Source organism: Sebastes umbrosus, chromosome 9 (assembly GCF_015220745.1).
Source record: "Sebastes umbrosus isolate fSebUmb1 chromosome 9, fSebUmb1.pri, whole genome shotgun sequence".
Taxonomy (NCBI): Eukaryota; Metazoa; Chordata; class Actinopteri; order Perciformes; family Sebastidae; genus Sebastes; species Sebastes umbrosus.
This window is the reverse complement of record NC_051277.1, coordinates 19,397,047-19,415,023: the sequence shown is the minus strand read 5'-3', so window position 1 is coordinate 19,415,023 and position 17,977 is coordinate 19,397,047. Positions and strand designations below refer to the sequence as shown.

Genomic DNA, 17,977 nt, shown 5'->3' with positions numbered 1-17,977 from the left:
CTGTGCACCAGGGAGTGGGCACGGGAGGGGAGGGAAAGGGGTCCAGGGGGGGAGGGTTAAAGGATGACAGCACCCCATGTGACCGAAATGCCATCAAGTATCAACCCCCCCACCCCCACTCTACCTCCCCCTTTTTCAAAGTCTAACTTCACCCATCCATACAGATGGGCAGTAAGACTAGTGCCAGCGGGCCCGGTTGGCACGGTGAAAAACAAAAAACCTCGAGTTCGCTAGAGCAAACAAACGAACAGGTGTCTCTCATGGCTGACTGGCGATGTGGAGCCCTGCCTCCATCCAGCTCGCCTCTCAGGGTCCGTGCGCCCGGCTACATGTGTGTTCCCGTCATCTTCACGCTGCCGGGCACACACACATCCTAAACGGAATTTTAAGACCTGGCTTCAGAGCATTTTTGTCTGAAAATTAATCCCCTACATCGACGACAGTAAGAGTAAAATTGGCATGATTACAAGTCCAGGCTTTACTGCTTTGACATGTTTATCAGATATTTGGAACTCGTCCCGGCCTCCAGCAGTTTTTTCCCCGCTGATATAATGGCACGGTTTGACAGGTCACGGCTTATGTTGTTTTGTAAATAGCTGCACATACGTAACAAACACATATCTAAAAGTAATAAACTCAAACATAAAAACACTCAACTGTAAGCTTCCTTTTTTAATCTGTTGAGATGTGACTCACCCCTCAACAAACACTACGTGATCAAGTGTCACCTGAGAGAATCTCAGATCCAAAAAAAAGTTGCAGAACATGTAACTACACACCGAAATGTAATTCCTATTTAAGGACAGCAACAAGTGGAGGGCAAGAGGATGACTGGGTGTGTGTATATGTGTGTGTGGCAGCAGCAGCTCAGAGGCTGGTGGGGGGTTAGTTTGAGTTTCAAAGACCCTGCTTGTTCGCCCATATTTCACACCACGGTGACATCTTAAAGCCTAGACAGGCCTGGTTGCTTCGCCCTCTCTTTCACTTTCTGAGAAAAAAGGAGAATTGGGATGTGAGGGAGGGGGTTACTGAAATATATGCAAATGGTCCCCCAGAGGGGATACGAATTTTATGGGTTTAGAATTTAGTTCAGCCAACCTGAATAATCAAATGTGGGAACAAAAAAAAACGAGCACCCCCACCACCATCCCACCATCACCACAACTCCGTACCTCGAGCTTCAACCCCCACCTCAGGCCTCATCTCTGTCCCTCCTGCCAGGTCCTCACATAAGAGGAGCTCAGTACGTCCAAACTCTTATTAGGATCTCCTTACGGGGCAGGAGAATGGAAGAGAAATGAGAGGGGGGGGGGGCAACGAGGAGGAGGAGGGGTTTGAGGAAAGGAGAAGAGGGGCTAGTGTACCTGATCAGGCAGAACTGCCGGCTCCTGATTACGACACCATTTTCTCAGCAGGCTTCCCAGCCTCATCCTGCTTCTGTGAATATGGAGCACAGGGCCAGCCAATCCCCTCAGCGCTCCCTCTCATCTAATGGCAGAATTAAGACCGTTTAGAGTGATTTCCTCTGCCTCTGAAAGAGCTGAATCTTTCTCCCTTTGCGCCGATTTACAATGTGGGGGGTCTGGCATGCAACGGGTGAGAGAAAAGTTCTACATGACTGAACATAACATTACAACAGGTGGGGAATTGAGCGGAGAGGTCTGCAGAACATGGCTGAGAACAATTTCACTTCACCTATGTCTTCGAGTTACATCGAACCATCAGTTTGGTTAGAAAAGTTTGAGTTTTGAGGCACACTTAGACGCCTACCTTCATGAGGGTTTATGAGGATACAACAACCACTGCTCTGTCTGTTGTCTGCACATCTCCATCACTGTGTGTTTAGTCTTGGACGCCTAAATCAGATGATAGAACATAAGCAAAGTGATGTCATACAGTAGATCTCATTAACATGCTTTAATGTATTTCTCATGTTACTCTATTCAGTGTTTCTATACTATACTAAACTATACTATATGTATGTGCATGTGAAACACCTATGAGGTTAATTATACAAAAGCACTCTGATCCATTTAGCTTTGAATTTACCTACATGATTTATGTCAGTAAAACTCACATTTAACTGTTGCAAGTGAATTTTTGTTTTGTTTTGTTGTTTGTTTGTTTGTTAACCACAAGGTTTGCGGTTCGATCCCCGGCTCCATACTGTCTGCATGTCATAGCGTCCTTGAGCAAGACACTGAACCCCAAGTAGCTCCCTTGGTGCTTTACAGCAGCCCACTGCTCCTAAGGATGGATTAAAACCAGAAGTCAAATTTCATGTATGTACCTGAATGTTTATGATGATTCTAATAAAGTTTTAGTTTAAGAGAGTTTCATTCAACACATGGTTCGAGGAGTTTTGGGGTCATAATGACCCTGAAATGTCTTCTCAGTTCTGATTTGGTGCAATGAGCAATGGGTCTAATGGACGGATGACGTTTACATTTACAATTCACTATGAAATTAAATTGTTGCTGTTATTCAGTGGTGGAAGAAGTACTCAGATCTTTAACTTAAGTAAAAAAATAGCAATGAAATTGTGTAGAAAATCTCTGTTACAAGTAAAATCAAGAGTCAAACAAAAGATCCGCACACTATTACAAAGCTTGTGCAACGTTTCGATCTAACAGAGATCTTCGTCAGGTATTATCAAATCAAATATTCAAAGGTTTGAGAATGCCTGACGAAGACGAAGATCAAATCGAAACGTTGCACAATTAGACTTGCTGGGAGCTTTTTAATACATTGGTCAGATCTTCTGTTTGACTCTTACCTTGATTTTTTGATCCGGCACCTGTTGAAGTTTTTTGGATGTGCGTACCCCACCCTCTTCATCACAAGTAAAAGTCAAGCATTCAAAAAAATTAAAATTGAAAGTACAAGTATTAGCATCAAAATATACTTTAAATACCAAAAGCAACTCATTATGCAAAACAGCCCATTTCCAAATAATGTATTGTATTAATTATAGATGCAATAGATTTAAGAAAATAAAAGCCTCATTAGGATGATTTCCTGAACTCATTATAGACTCTTTAAAGGTATTTTTTCATAAATAAAACTAAAAACATGTTAAAGATTATTTAGTGTTGATTTAATATAATAAGAGTAGTTTTACTTACTATTATTGTGACAGTTCATTTAACATTTCATCCAGTGAAAACTCTCAATTGTCCTACTACTTCTTAAACTTAATAAACTATTGGATTATTTTAAAAGTGCATCGTCACAAAGCTGTTTCTACTAGCTCATGAAAATCAACCTTTTGGAGATACATGGTTGAGATTTGTTCATCCATAATTGGAAATAAAGCATGCCAAAGGTTAAAAGCTGATCATGAGTCAGATCAAACTGATTCATAATGACGCTAACCCAAACAGGGTGTAATTCTGGAGGCAAATCTGCTTAAACTCGCTCCTTCTGTGTCAAACTGCATTACGTCAAGCCCATCATCATCACTGTTGAATATGGCATAGCACCATATCAAACCACCACAGTTTGAACCTGTTGCTTTTGTGCTCCCTGTGCTTAATGATTCCCCCACTTTCTCCTCCAACCTCCAGTAGACAAATCCTTCAGCTTTATTGCCCAGACTCAAGAGCTGCAGGTGCACAGGCCACAAAAGGGAGAAAAGGGGGGAGTGGAGGGGTGGAGGAGGGGATGGGAGAGAGAATGGTCAGTCGGGAGATAAGAGAGGAAGGAACAGAGCCCCCCCACCCTGGTTTAACCTCTACACCCCTCAGCCCGGCCCGGTCCCTACCCCGGCAACACCTCTCTGTTTTGCTCCACTGCCCTGCCACACGTGACGCGAGTGCAAACTGCGAGTGGTGCCGCCTGGCGCTACCAGGCCTTCCTGTGTGTGGCAGGGGACGGGGGGCAGGCGTGGCAGCGTGGCCATGTGGCGATAGCGGCCCTTTTCTTCTAACCCAGCAGAGGAGCAGTAATGACTTTCAGCTACAGCTGTGCCCACTGAGGCTTGCCCTACCTTGCCCTGCAGTGGCCCCTCAACCTCATCGCACCATGTTGGCCTCTGATTCTGGCCTCTGCTACCGTCAGAGGATGAATATCCAGGAGGTTTTTATCTCCAAAATCAATATGTAGGATTCCTCAAAAGAGATTATGAGGCTTTGTGGGTTGGGTATGTGTATGTGTTATCTATTTCAAAACAAGAGTAGATATGATGTTTCTACAATAAAGCATCAAATCCTTATCGAATATCAAAGATAGGGCAATAACTAACGATTATTTTCATTGTTGATTAATCTGTTGATTATTTTCTCGGATAATCGATTAGTTGTTTGGTCTGTAAAATGTCAGAAAATGGTTGAGAAATGTTGATCAGTGTTTCCCAAAGCCCGAGATGACGTCCTCAAATGTCTTGTTTTGTCCACAATTTAAAGATATTCAGTTTACTGTCATAGAGGAGTAAAGAAACCAGGAAATATTCACATTTCAGAAGCTCTAATCAGAGACTTTTGTGTCTCTTTCCTAACTAATTGTTTAATTGATTAATCATTGAAGCTGTAATCAAAGGAAATAATCAGAATATATTGAGTCTAAAGCCAAAGCTTTGTACATGTCACCCTCTGAAACAGAATTATTCACGTGAAAAATATTTATAATATTTATAAAAGCACCGATCACTATGTGCACAGTTGAGATCAGAGACTCTACTTATTATTTTCATCATTGAACAATCTACAAATTATTCTCTTGATTCATTAATTCATTGTTGCGTCTTAAAATAGAGAACAATGTCCATCACTGTTTCCATCTTCAAATGTCTCATGTTGTCCAATCTAGAGCTGCAATGATTAATCACTTACTTGTCAACTATTAAATAAAAATAAGCAACTATTTTGATAATCGATTAATCGGTTTGACTAATTTTTAAGGGGAAAAAAAGGTAAAAATTCTCTGATTCCAGCTTCTTAAATGTGAATATTTTCGGGTTTCTTTACTCCTCTATGGCAGTAAACTGAATATCTTTGAGTTGTGGACAAAACAAGACATTTGAGGACGTCATCTTGGGCTTTGGGAAACACAGATCAACATTTTCTACCATTTTATGACATACAGTAAGGCAGCTACCTAGTAAAGGTAACGTACTGTATGTTTTATTGGCTTTTGCATATAAGAATTCACATTTGCATATATAGTTTATGCAGATTAATTATTGTACGTGTTAATCAAGTGTGTCATCCTTTTGACAAATTGATGTCATTCATTCATTCGTCATTTGTTCACTTTAGTAATTATTGCAGTGATTATTGCATAAGTGATTATTAAATCTACATCTTATTCTGTGTCTATTTCTAAATACATGTTTCAGTACGTCTGCATTTATTTGGCAATTGTTGAGCTGAAAATGTTAAAAATCGAAATTATGATCATGTCTGCGTTAAAAAAGGGAAAAGGAATAAAAACCAGCCTCGTTGTCCTAAAGCCTGTGAGCTGGTAAGGTTTGTTTGTGGTTTAAATGAGTCAGGTTTAGGGATGGCCTGAACAGGACACACTGTGTGAGTCACACATAGAGCAGATTATGGTGTGCCGCCGGTGTAAAAACACCTAACTGTTAAAAAAAAAACTCCAAGTGCTGTCTGTGCCTCCATGTTTCCACCTGTAGACATAAAGCCATATGAGCTACCTTCTATAGACTCATAATAATGATAGCATAATACTCTAACTCGCTCTCTGTCACACAGATAAACACGCAAACCTGCCTATGTTACTGGAGCTGGCGTGCTGGGAACACACCCTCGGGGACAGGAATAACAGGCCACTCCAGAGCATGAGGACATCTGAGACACAGTGGCACCACACAAGCATGATGACTCTTTAACGTCTCCTCATCTCCATCCCTAATCCTCGGCCGCTTCACCGTCAGCTACTGTTTACACCATCCACAAGTCAAGAGCAGAAGCAGAAAATGGACTTTCTTAATTCTGAATGACTAAAGTCCACTAGAAAGCCATTGAGGAAGGCCTCTAGTGTGGAGGGAGCCTCATATTGAATACGGATTGAAATTTACATGACAACTTAGGAAAAATGCTTTTTTATTACTCATTCATCCCCTAAATCACTTGGCTCCCCCGCTCCTTTCCTCTGCCTGAGCTATTAAATCACCATCTTGACCCTGCGACCTGGGGCCGCAACCATAAAGAGCCCCCCGCGGGTCAGAGGCCTGATTGTAACATTTGAATATGAAATGGACTTGGTCGGGCCTGGAAACAGCCCCATGCTCTGAGACACAGGCTGACCCCCAGGAGAGAGGCCTGCCTCAGCAGCAGTCCCGGGCCTGGAGGCTCCCTCTTCTTCTTCTTCTTCTCTCAGCCAGGATTTACTTGGACTTGAGAAGGAGGGAGAGAGAGAGAGAGGGCTGAAGTCGGGGGTGGAGGGTGAAGCGGTGGTAGGGGTTGAGCGAGAGTGAGGGAGAGGATAAAGAGAGAGGGCAGACATTTGAATAAGACAAGAAACGATTGGTGTTTGCATGACAAAGGAGCCCGCCATCTCCCCTGATTGGTGTCACAGTGCGGCACTAAAGCCATGCAGCCCCCCCCCCCCCCACACCCCTCCTCCCTCCCCGGGGTGGGGTGATGTGTGGAGCACAGGCATGTTTATGCATCCAAGGTGTGATATTAGGGAGGGGGCCCGTCGTCAAGTTTCGGGTTAAGAAGTTTGTGCGCATATTCTTAAGAGGAGACAGAGTTTGTATTATTCCGACAATAAATTTGCAATTTCAAGAGAAAATCCAGTCCAAAATGTTATTTTTTTTCTCTTTAAATACTCTCTTTAGATGTTTTAATAGGATTAAAAGGATAAATCCAGTTTATTACACTTTGTACTCACTAAAAGTAATTGCTGAGATTTGGAAATGTGTCCAACAAAGCAAGACAAACACAAGCATGCAGGCCTTCAGACAGGTTTAGAGCTGCAATGGATTAGTTGTTAACAATTAAATGAATCCCAAACTATTTTGATCATTTATAAATCGGTTTGAGTCATTTTTTTAAAGAAAAAAAAGTCTAAATTCTCTGATTCCAGCTTCTTAAATGTGAATATTTTCTGGTTTCTTTACTCCTCTATGACAGTAAACTGAATATCTTTGAGCTGTGGACAAAACAAGACATTTGAGGACGTCATCTTGGGCTTTGGGAAACACTGATCCACATTTTTCACCATTTTCTTTCATTTTATATAGACCAAACAACTAATTGATTAATTGGAAAAATAATCAACAGATTAATTGACAATGAAAATAATAGTTAGTTGCAGCCCTAGTCCAATCGACATTCCAAAACTCTAACATACTTAGTTGTTTAGTGTTATAATACAAATCCTCACACTGGAAAAAGTGCTTTTTGCGTAAAAACAATTAATCGATTATCTCGAGAAAATAATCGACTGATTAATCAATAATGAAAATAATCGTAGACAGACCCTGGACAGGTTGTAAACAAACCAAGGGTTTACCCAGATTTTCTGCTCTAACTCTAAAACCAAAATTCACACGAAATGATGGTAATAAACTGCCATTGTACAGACAAACTACAGTAAGTCTGGTACATAGTTTGTCTGATAATTTTACTGTTCTTGTTTGTTTTCTTTCCAAATAAGTTTGTTTAAAACTTGTGTGACTGACTTTTTTTTGCCCCATCTGACTTCTATTTCACGATGTCTTCATGTTCCCTGATCTCAACATTTAACTTGGTGAATACAGTTTTATTATAACGACTAGAAAATAGGGCTGTCCTTGACCACAGAAATTCTTAGTCGACTAACACTCATTAGATTTTGCCGACTAATCGATTAGATAATTTAATCAACAGATCTGTAAAACTGTTTCTCTACAAAGAATCACACAAAAGCCCCATTTTAAATCTTGTGATTACCAGAGATGTGAAATAAGTTATTCAGCATAAAAACTACTCGACTAAAGAAATCTTAGTCAACTAAGACTAGAACGACCTATTAGTCGACTAAGAAGGGGCGGTCCAACTAGAAAAACAGCCAAAGCAACAAAGATAAGTAGCAAAAAAGTGGCCTTATCTTTTAAAACTGGGAGGTCTTGATAAAAAAAAGAGGAAGGTTCACCGCTACAGCCACAACACTGCATAATGTTTCTGCTGCAGGCATGCTGCCCCGTTCCTCTACCTGACCTCCCAAACCTCCTAATTATTCCAGAGAGGTGTGAAGACCACCACCCTCACCGTCCCCTGCTGGGCTGTCAGTGGAGTCGTTAGCTACTGCAGGTGGACTCTCTGGCACCGCCGAGTCCTGACCATCCACCTCTCTCCCTAACTGCACCCACTCCTCCTTCTTCTTCTTAACGTTTGATGGGACAATACAAGAACAGAGATGAGAGGGGATCATATGAGCAGGCAAATCCAGGGGCTATGAAGGGGGGGTGGGAGGGGATTTCACAGCTCAATAAGTTTGGACAATTTGTTTACAATCCCCATTATTGCAGGCCCCTCGGGGAGTAGGTGTATATAAATATTGATGCATTTCAGATTTTAGGCAGATTAGCTTGAGAGAGTTTGGTCCACTCAGGAGAACGATGGAAAAGTGCGAGAAGGAGTACCACAGGGGGGTGAAAAGAAGAGGGATGAGGATGAAGGAAGCGTGAGTGAAAGTTGGCGAGGTCACACACTCACACACACACACACACACTGACCCCCTGCAGACAAAGCCTCCACAGGCTCATCTGGGCAGAGCTGCCGGCCCTCGGGGACACACCTCCAAGAGAGATGGCCTGACTAACTCTCCATGGCAACTAATCAATAAGTGACAGAGTCAGTCAGGACTGACCCGTAGCCCCGTGTGCTCCACCTCCCCCCATGTTCCCAGGGTTACACTCCCATAAACCACACACACACACACATACAGACTGGGCTACACTAAAAACACAAAGTGCCCCCCAACCTGACCAGCTGGAAGATAAAATCTTTCCTCCTACTTTGGGTGCATCACACCAAAGTGTTTTTGTTTTGCACGTGGGTACAGGTTACTGACAGCTCCGGACAATAGCGATATGATCAGACCACACCGCCATTGTGCGTCTGTCAATCCGTATTCCCTCTCACTGTCCTCGACAAACACTAATCAATATCTGTGGCCTAGATGAGAGGCCTAATCTTCCCCCCTTGTCGCCCCCTTAAGTCCTCATCACCCCCCCTCCGACTCTGCATTGTCTTGCAGCAGTCCCGTATTCACTTCACTGTCCCTAGGCACAGTACATACATCAGCACATGTACACTTGGCCCCATTTTTCTTGGCGTTCCAAGACGGGTCAGAAGTGGGGTCAGAACTCTAGTTTGGTGAATTAAAAGCAACGCTGCATGCTCCAGTGTCCATAGACAAAGTGATGTGTTCTTCAGAAAGGCACCATCTGCAGCAGACACACTTTTACACACTGGAGTGTCTCCCTCGGTGCCTGAGCTTCCCTTAACGCACATTAGAGCCAACCGTTTGAGTGTAATTGGCCTTACAGGTTATTCAGGAAAGAGGCCCTCTTAATCCAGTTTCATTCTTGGTTGTGTGCTCATGTATATGTGTGGTTTTACACATCTTCCTGCAAGCCGCAAAAACAAGTAAACCTCAGTAGTTGGACAAAAACACCAAAAAAAACTCTCTAAAGATACAACAGAAAAAAAACAGAATCCTCCCATTTCAGCTGTTCATGTGATTTGTATTTGTTTTGTTTGGGACAAAAGAGGCGGTAATCCCATCTCATATTTGACGAGTCTCATATTCACACACACCTGCTGGGACAAAGTAAACACACCTTCAGAGTCAGACACTTTAATGGATGACCCTCACATTAAAAACCTAAGTCAGGATAAACCCTAAAGCAGGCATGTTGACATGATATGGTAAAGAGGACATGCCCATTCCGGATATGAATGATGGGAAGTGGCCACATCACAGCTAACTCTTGTGTGTGTGTACAGTGTATACAGCACATAGCTCAAACCACATTGTGGCTATGGTGCTTGGCGATACTCCCGGATAGATTTTTGGTTTTGATTTCCTGAATTTAAAAGGTTGGACTTGCTTAGTAACACAGGTGTCAGGTGTTTCCAATATATCTTTCAACAGGGATCTCCTGCATCAGATCAAAGCTCTGCAGTAAAAACAAACCTGTCAGACATCATTTTTTTCGCTTCAACGTCATTTTTTAAAATATACTTCTGCCCCCTCACTGAATTCTTTACGTACCCTACCCTACACAGTAGCAGCTCGGGCGCCTGAAAGTCTATAAGGCCTCGATTCAACCAATTTACTTTCAACTGACATAAACAACAAAGTAGCTCGCTGCTGGGCGGATGCAGTTTTCTTGAGTGGCGGCGTGCTTGCCTTTGAAGCGTTTCCCACTCAGCATTCCTTGTGGTTGTGTCAGGCATGGCAGTCCAACCACAGCTATCATTAATGAGCCATTTGCATCACGGAACAAGTCTGTCTGCGCTCACATGCGTTCAGGCACGGAGCTGAAAATTGGGGATGTACTTAAAAAGAGTGGGGGAAAAAAATGGTCAAATGTGATTTTTCTAGTGTCTGCGGTGAGTGGTGTCAGTGAATGGAGAGAGGGGGATTGAGAGGACGGTGCAGTGGAGAGGGATGGCTCTCAGTGGGTCAGCCCAAAAGCCCTGACCCCAGGAGGATTTGATGCCATTTTCCCACGCAGGGAGTCGACCTGAGAGGAGCTCGTTAACAACATCTGCCCCAGTTCAGGGAGATTAACCCCCACCCCCCCACCTCTACACACTCACACATACACACCGCTGTCAATCCCACTACCTCACACACACGAGTCCCACCGCTCTGGACAGGCCTGCCCAAGCCGGACAGGCCACTCCAGTCCCCTCCAGGCTCAGCTCGAAGGGCCTCCTGGAGATCCCAGCCAAAGCAAATCAATACAGTCTGACTCAAAGGTGCAGTCCTTAGAAACCATCACACACTGTACTCATCCGTTACACGCGAACTATGTCGTAGGCGATGTCTGTATATCAGAGGAGGCACCAGATTTGAGTTTGTGATTACGCGAAGACTTTTGAGAGTGTGTTCAGAAGGTGTGTTCCCTGCTGGAAGTTGCCCATCCGGTCGAGCGAGCGAGTCAGTGATGTCACCAACGTCAAGACTGTCAGCCAGATTTGTGTAATGAGTTTTCCACTCGTGCTGACGTAGACAGAGAGACACACTCTGCTCTTACCACCTTGTTCACGTCTACTCCCACGAGACATGCAACTGGCAGGGCATGTTCTGACATAATGCGAGGAGACGCATGTGAAAAAACAGGATCGGCCTAGAGCACTGCCTCTGTTAAGCCGGAGCCTTGCATGAGCTGCACATATTATAGGTGCGCGTAGAGTAGACACACACGGTGGCAGAATCCACTGGGAATCCGCTGAATCCATGTTCTACAGGGCTATAATTAGGTTAGTTTTTGGAGAGGGGGTTAAACAAACAGGGGCTGTGAGGTCATAGGCAGATGGAAGTGGGATATGCCTGCACTTGCTGAGTGGGCACAGAGCTCCACATGACAGGAGGGAGAGAGAGAGAGGCCCTCGGGGCGCTCAGCAGGGGGAAAGCGAGGGGAGGGGGGCCCGACTCGGATGGCCTCACTGCCAGAACATTCAATCAATAGCCGTGCACTGTCCAGCCACACACCTTTCCCCAAAGTTTCACTCCTAAATGATCATTAGGCGTGACATTTCTGTGCCAACCCCAGTGAGAAATGAGCTTCACAGACATGTTTTTTGCATCTAAGCAGAAACATTTCAAAAAAGAAAATATGTGTTCATGAGACACCACCAGCATGGTTCATTAGACATTTGAGACATACAGTACACTGCATTGGTTTTGTCAAAAATGAGTTTTCAGTTATATAACAGAGGAACAGACACTGTATGCAATAGGCTGCTGCAGATGTTTTACCAGTCTGTAGTAGCCAGTGTTCTCTTTTTTGCTGTGGTATGTTGGGGGGGTAACATGAACACAAGGGATGCCAACAGACTGAACAGGCTGGTGAGGAGGGCTGGCTCTGTGGTTGGATCTGAGCTGGACGGTCTGGAGGTGGTGGCAGAGGGCAGGATGAGGAGGAAGCTGGACGCTATCCTGGAAAACCCCTTCCACCCCCTCCATGATGAGCTAGTCAAGATGAGGAGCACCTTCAGCCACAGACTCATCCCTCCTCGGCACAACACAAAGCGCCTGGGTCAGTCCTTCATGCTGGTAGCCATCAGGCTCCACAACCAAGGCTGACCCCCTTATGACAACTATTAGGACTTTTAAGAAATTTAAACATGCACTATCTGGCGCACTTTACACTCACTTTACACTATACATCCTATATACCACTTTATTGCTGACTGCACATATGTACATATTACATTTATTTATTTATTGTACATACTACATTTATTTATTGACGGACTGTACACACTATGTTCACCCATTCACTCTGTATCTTTTATATCTCTATTATTGTCTTTAGAATTTTTGTATACCTTTACCTCTCCTGTGATTCACTCTGTTTGCTGATGTTGCTGCTTTGACACCTGAATTTCCCTCCGGGGATTAATAAAGGTCCATCTTATCTTATCTTATCTTATTGTGGGATTCCCTCTTGATGGATCTGCATCATGCTACTTATTTATATACTTGCAGGTCTCATGTGCCCATGTTGGCCTCAAAGGAAAAGCAGGACAGTATATAGCAAAGGGAGTTGTGCAGGTGAAAGCCACGCTGAGGTTACATCATTTTCAGAGTTTGATAAATGACTAAAAACCATCAGTCCCATCGAGCCCACAGCAAACACCTTCTGACACCGAGGAGCAGGAAAAGAGAAAAGCTGCTTAATCACAAAAAAATGAGTTGGAAAGTGTGATTAGGTGACGGGTGGCTGCTGGCACGCTAGAGTGACTTAAGACCCTGTCAGTGAATGCAGGGAGGTCTGGATAATCTTTCCCTCCACAAAGGTGTGTGGGGCTAATCCAAGCCGCTGTGCTGAGCCGTGGATCAGGTCCTACAGGGAGTGTGGGAAGGCCAGCAGGACCGCCACTGCTCCGGCCCTCTTGGTGGCCGGAGCTTATTTATCCTAAAGGTGCACTGCAAACAGCAGCTTCTACACACACCTCTGCATTAATAGTGTCAGCCACAGTAATGTGTTGTTAAGTTCATGAATGTGATGCAATTGCAGTGTGGTTTGTTAAAAAATGAAATCCACCACATAGATTATAGTTGTCACCAAACACATCGCCACAGAGCTATTTTAAAAAGTTAAATGTAAATGAGCACAACAAAAGTTTCTCGGCGCAAATCAGAAATGATATGAAACACTAAATGTTGTCAACATGCAAACTACTTATTAAAATACTTAAGTTTAAGTCATTTATTGTCTATGCCAAACAGAGAGTTACAAATTATATATATATGTTGTCACATCAGCACTGACATACAATTCACCAAACTTTTCAAAACAAGTTTCAGATGACATCTAATGCCTTAAAAAAGACAGTCATTTATCGTGCCATCACTCAATCTATGGAATAGCCGCCCTCTTTACATCCGTCAATCCTCTCTCGTGTTTTATGGGGTATATTCATTCATTTTATAATACTTTTTTTTTTAAAATGTGTGAATTTACAACCACTTTTAAATGTGTCTGACGCTAATCAATTTTTTGTATTATTTTATTTGTTTTAGTGTTATTTATTGAGATTCTTACATGAATTTTGTTTTTAAGTAGAAATGTTTTAACTGAATTCTTTTGATAAAATATGAAAAACATTCAAACTGACAGAGGCAGCGAAGTGATGACAACCTGTGGAATTAAATAGTCTGTCTTCACCAAGTAAACACTGAAATAACTGAGTGAACAAGTGTAAACTTAGGGGAAGGAAAAGTATTACAACTTGATAAGATGAATACTTTCACCAACCATTTAAAAAACTAATTCAGAAAAGGGGGAAAAAGATGAGTATTATCTTAATTTTCTAATGTCAACTTCAAAACAAACAAACCTGTAAAGAAATGTTTAACCGGAAATATCAGATAAAAATTCAATAGGCTTAAGTATTAGATATGTATATATATATATGTAAAATCATAATCATAATTTTAAATGGATGGTTAAAATGATACTCAAGATTTTTTTCCAAATAAAGGAAAGCAACTTATAATTCTTTCACTATTAGTGAAACCTTTTAAAGGAACTGGAAGACCAAATTATTTGTATAGTAAAAATTCTGAAGTGAAAATATCACTGTACCTGTATTTTTCTTTATAAAATAATAGCAGTGTGCAGCAAACATGCTGAAATTGTTTAATCTTTTACAAGATTATCATTGTGAAAACAACAGATTGTCATTCACTAAAATAACCCCTTTTAAAACAACCAAAATTTCCAAAAACCTCACAAAAGACAGAGTCACGAATCATGTTTCGTACAAATTTATTCAGCATTTAAGAATAGAGGATGGTCTTAAAATATGTAGAAACGTCAGTTTAAATAAACATTTTCGTTCAGGATAATGAGTAAACATGACACTGTCAAAAACCATCACAGAAAATAACATTTTACAAAAACAAATTTTGAACATTTTTTTTCACGTGACAAAAAACAATCGGGTTCACAAGCTAAAAAAAAAAAATAATAATAAAAAAAACTCTTACTATAAATAAAACTTGCGTTTGCGACCCGCACAGTCTTAACATTTCATTTGAACCTATAGGTCATGAAGGGAGGGAGAAAATAATAAAGAGACTACAAAAATTTGGACACAGTCGAGACAACTGACATTCTCTACAAATTAAGTGTAAACATTTATGAAGCAACTTTTTTTTTCCATCCAGCTTTTCTGAAATACACCAAGCCTCTCTTAATGAGGCCACATGCCTTTTCATAGACAGAAAATATGGCATTAATTAAAATATAGAAGTCCAATTCTTCTACATAAAGTTTGATTGCTTATACTTGTGTGATAATAAAAAGCCTCTCTTTTTTTTGCAATGCAATTTTTACTCTGATGGGCTCGGTCCATTTTTTCAAAATGCATTTTAAAACTCAAGAGAATAATTTTTTGAACAAAAAAACTTGTTTCTTTAGCAACCAAAAAAAAAAAGGTTCAAGTATCCGAAGTACTTTTATTTCTATTTTTTTTTTTTTTAGTTTCGGTCCATTTTCAAAATGCATTTTAAAAGTCAAGAGATAAAATTGTTTTTTGAACAAAAAACTGTGATAAAAAGCCTCTCTTTTTTTTTGCAATGCAATTTTACTCTGATGGGCTCGGTCCATTTTTCAAAATGCATTTTAAAACTCAAGAGAATAAAATTGTTTTTTGAACAATTTTTAGCAACCAAAAAAAAAAGTTCAAGTATCCGAAGTACTTTTTTTTTTTTTTTTTTAAAGTCTTTCTGCTTCTCTCTCTTCTCTCTCTCAGATGTGTGTGAGAGGTAGAGTCCCATTGACGCCAGTCCCTGCGCTCTGATAGTGCGGATGGACGCTGTGTAACCGGCTGCCCTGCAGAGAGGAATGCTCCGCGCTCTCTCCACCACCTGGAGGCAGGTACATGCTGATCATGTCCCTCAAATCCCCCAAGCACGCCCGCTGAGAGTGGGACGTGATGGCCGGCGGTGGTGAGCTGGGCTCGGTCTTGCACATGGAGCTCAGTCCCATGGAGCTGCCCTGCTGCTGCGTGGTGGTGTACGCTGCAGGAGACATACTATACGTGGACGCAGCGTTCATGTAGCTCTGCGCAGACGACATCATCGGGTACTGCAGCCCAGCCATCTCGTACCGGTGCATCTGCTGGATCTGCGGGCTGTTCATGCTGTGGTGCTGATGAGGATAAGCCAGCTGGTCCTGCATGAGAGAGTACGCGCTGTTCGTCCAGCCGTTCATGTGCGCGTATCCGTCCATGCGTTGACCCACAGACACAGAGCTGTTCACGGAGCTGGAGCCTGGAGCCAAAAGCCCACCTGGTAAGGAATACTTGTCTTTCTTCAGCAAGGTCTTGGTCTTCCTGCGCGGACGGTATTTATAATCCGGATGCTCCTTCATGTGCATTGCGCGCAGACGCTTGGCCTCGTCGATGAACGGCCTCTTCTCCGCATCGGTGAGAAGTTTCCAGTCGGCTCCGAGTCGCTTGCTGATTTCTGAGTTGTGCATTTTAGGGTTTTCTTGAGCCATCTTCCTCCGCTGGCCTCGGGACCACACCATGAAGGCGTTCATGGGTCTCTTGACGCGCTCCGGGTCATTGTTGGCACTGTTGTTGTTGTTCTTTGGCGCAGAGTTGGACTGCGGCAGAGGAGTCTTCAGCTCGGTTTCCATCATGTTATACATTATTCTGGCTGGCTTTTTCAGTGTTCAATGAAAAAAAAAAAAAAAAAAAGTTCATAAAACAAGCGCCAGAAAAGTTAAAGAGGTAGTAGAGGTACTGACCAGTCTCATATAGGATTAAAAAGTTGTGCGCAAAAGTTGTGCCAAATGTGTCTCTTGCAGGTGCTTCTCTTCTCTCTCTGCTGTTAAAGCTGCTCAGTCTGTCCCGCACGGCTCTCAAACTGAAGTCTGTAAACTTGTTCCCCAAGCTCATGTGTTAATAGGCCTAGTGGCCGGACCATGTGATGTGGATTGACAGCGTGACAATGAGGAGCCAGGCGACCAATCAGCGTGCAGCTCCGCATCTCCACCGCGTAAACCAACCGGAGCGTGTTTTGGTTTAGAGGAGGAGGAGGAGGAGGAAGAGGAGGAGGAGGAGGAGGAGGAGGGAGAGGGAAAAGTTTTAAAACAGCAAACCTGAGCGCAAAGTGTTAGAGATTTAAAAACCTTTATAATCTGAGAAGTTAAAGGGAAAAGCTGCTTATTTATTTTATGTTATTGAAAGGGAACAAATTACATCCAAAATAGGATATTTGTTAGAAATTGGGACTCAGTTGAATAAAATATGCAAATAAAGTTTTAAAGAAAGTGTAGAACCATGTACCTTGCATGAAACGAGAAAGAGTAGACCTATATGCACTATATATGCTGCAAGGAAACTAAAGGGATGCCACCAGGAGTTTGGTAAAGAGGGCCTCTGTGCAGCTAATTTACTAATTAGTATTTTAATTAATTGATAGAGGAGGAGAGAGAGGTAAAAGTTTTAAAACAGCAAACCTGGGCAGCAAAGTGTTAGAGATTTATAACCTTTATGTGAGAAGTTAACAGAAAATGCTGCTTATTTTATGTTATTGAAAGGGAACAAATTACATCCAAAATAGGTTATTTTATACAGTTTGGGACTCAGTTGAATAAAACATGCAAATGTAGGAATGCAGTGTAGAACCATGTAGGCTTTACCTTAGGCAAGGCAAAGCAGCTTTATTTGTAGAGCACATTTCAGCAACAGGGCAATTCAAAGTGCTTCACATAAACATTCAAGAACAGTTATAAAAACATTAAAGATTAAAGATTAGAAAATAAAAACAAGCTAAAAATAAAAGCTATAGGATAGAAGTTAAAATAGAGTATAACACACAAGAGTAAGTGCAGAATAAGATCATTATCTGGTTTAATAAAAGGCAGCAGCAGCAAACAGGAAAGTTTTAAGCTTTGATTTAAAAGAACTCAGAGTTGGAGTTGGTCCTGCAGGTTTCTGGGAGCTTGTTCCAAATATTTGGTGCATAAAAACTGCATGTTTACATAAGACGATAAAGAGTATGCACTATTTATGCTGCAAGGAAACTAAAAGGGATCAATGCCAATAAATGAATTAAAGAGGCATATCTCAACAGGCCCCAAAACCCACCGAGATTGAGGGCAAATACTTGAAGCAAAAAAAGTGGAATATTGGAATAAAATGTGCCCTTGGCAGAGAAAAAATCCTTTCATCTGTACCTGCTGCTGTCAAACACGCTTTTGTTGCTTTAATCATAAAGGGACATAAAAAAAAAACCTCAGTCTTATTTTTGGGGTTTTCGGTGCTGTCAAAAC

The 17,977-nt window shown here is 42.1% G+C and overlaps 1 protein-coding gene across 7 annotated transcripts in view; it reads right to left on the bottom strand.

Moving 5' to 3' along the window:
* Positions 1 to 5,099: 5,099 nt before the first annotated feature.
* The window catches only part of sox3 (SRY-box transcription factor 3), a 34,230-nt gene continuing 21,352 nt past the window's right edge, over positions 5,100 to 17,977 (bottom strand). For 6 of the 7 annotated variants that reach the window (XM_037780978.1, XM_037780982.1, XM_037780984.1 and 3 more), the window contains one exon: positions 14,442 to 16,689. In XM_037780978.1, coding sequence (XP_037636906.1) covers positions 15,443 to 16,348 — 906 coding nt within the window. In that variant the 5' untranslated portion in view covers positions 16,349 to 16,689 and the 3' untranslated portion in view covers positions 14,442 to 15,442. Of the gene's footprint in view, positions 6,383 to 14,441; positions 16,690 to 17,977 lie in introns of those variants that run through there. The other variant, XR_005208302.1, reaches the window with a different exon arrangement.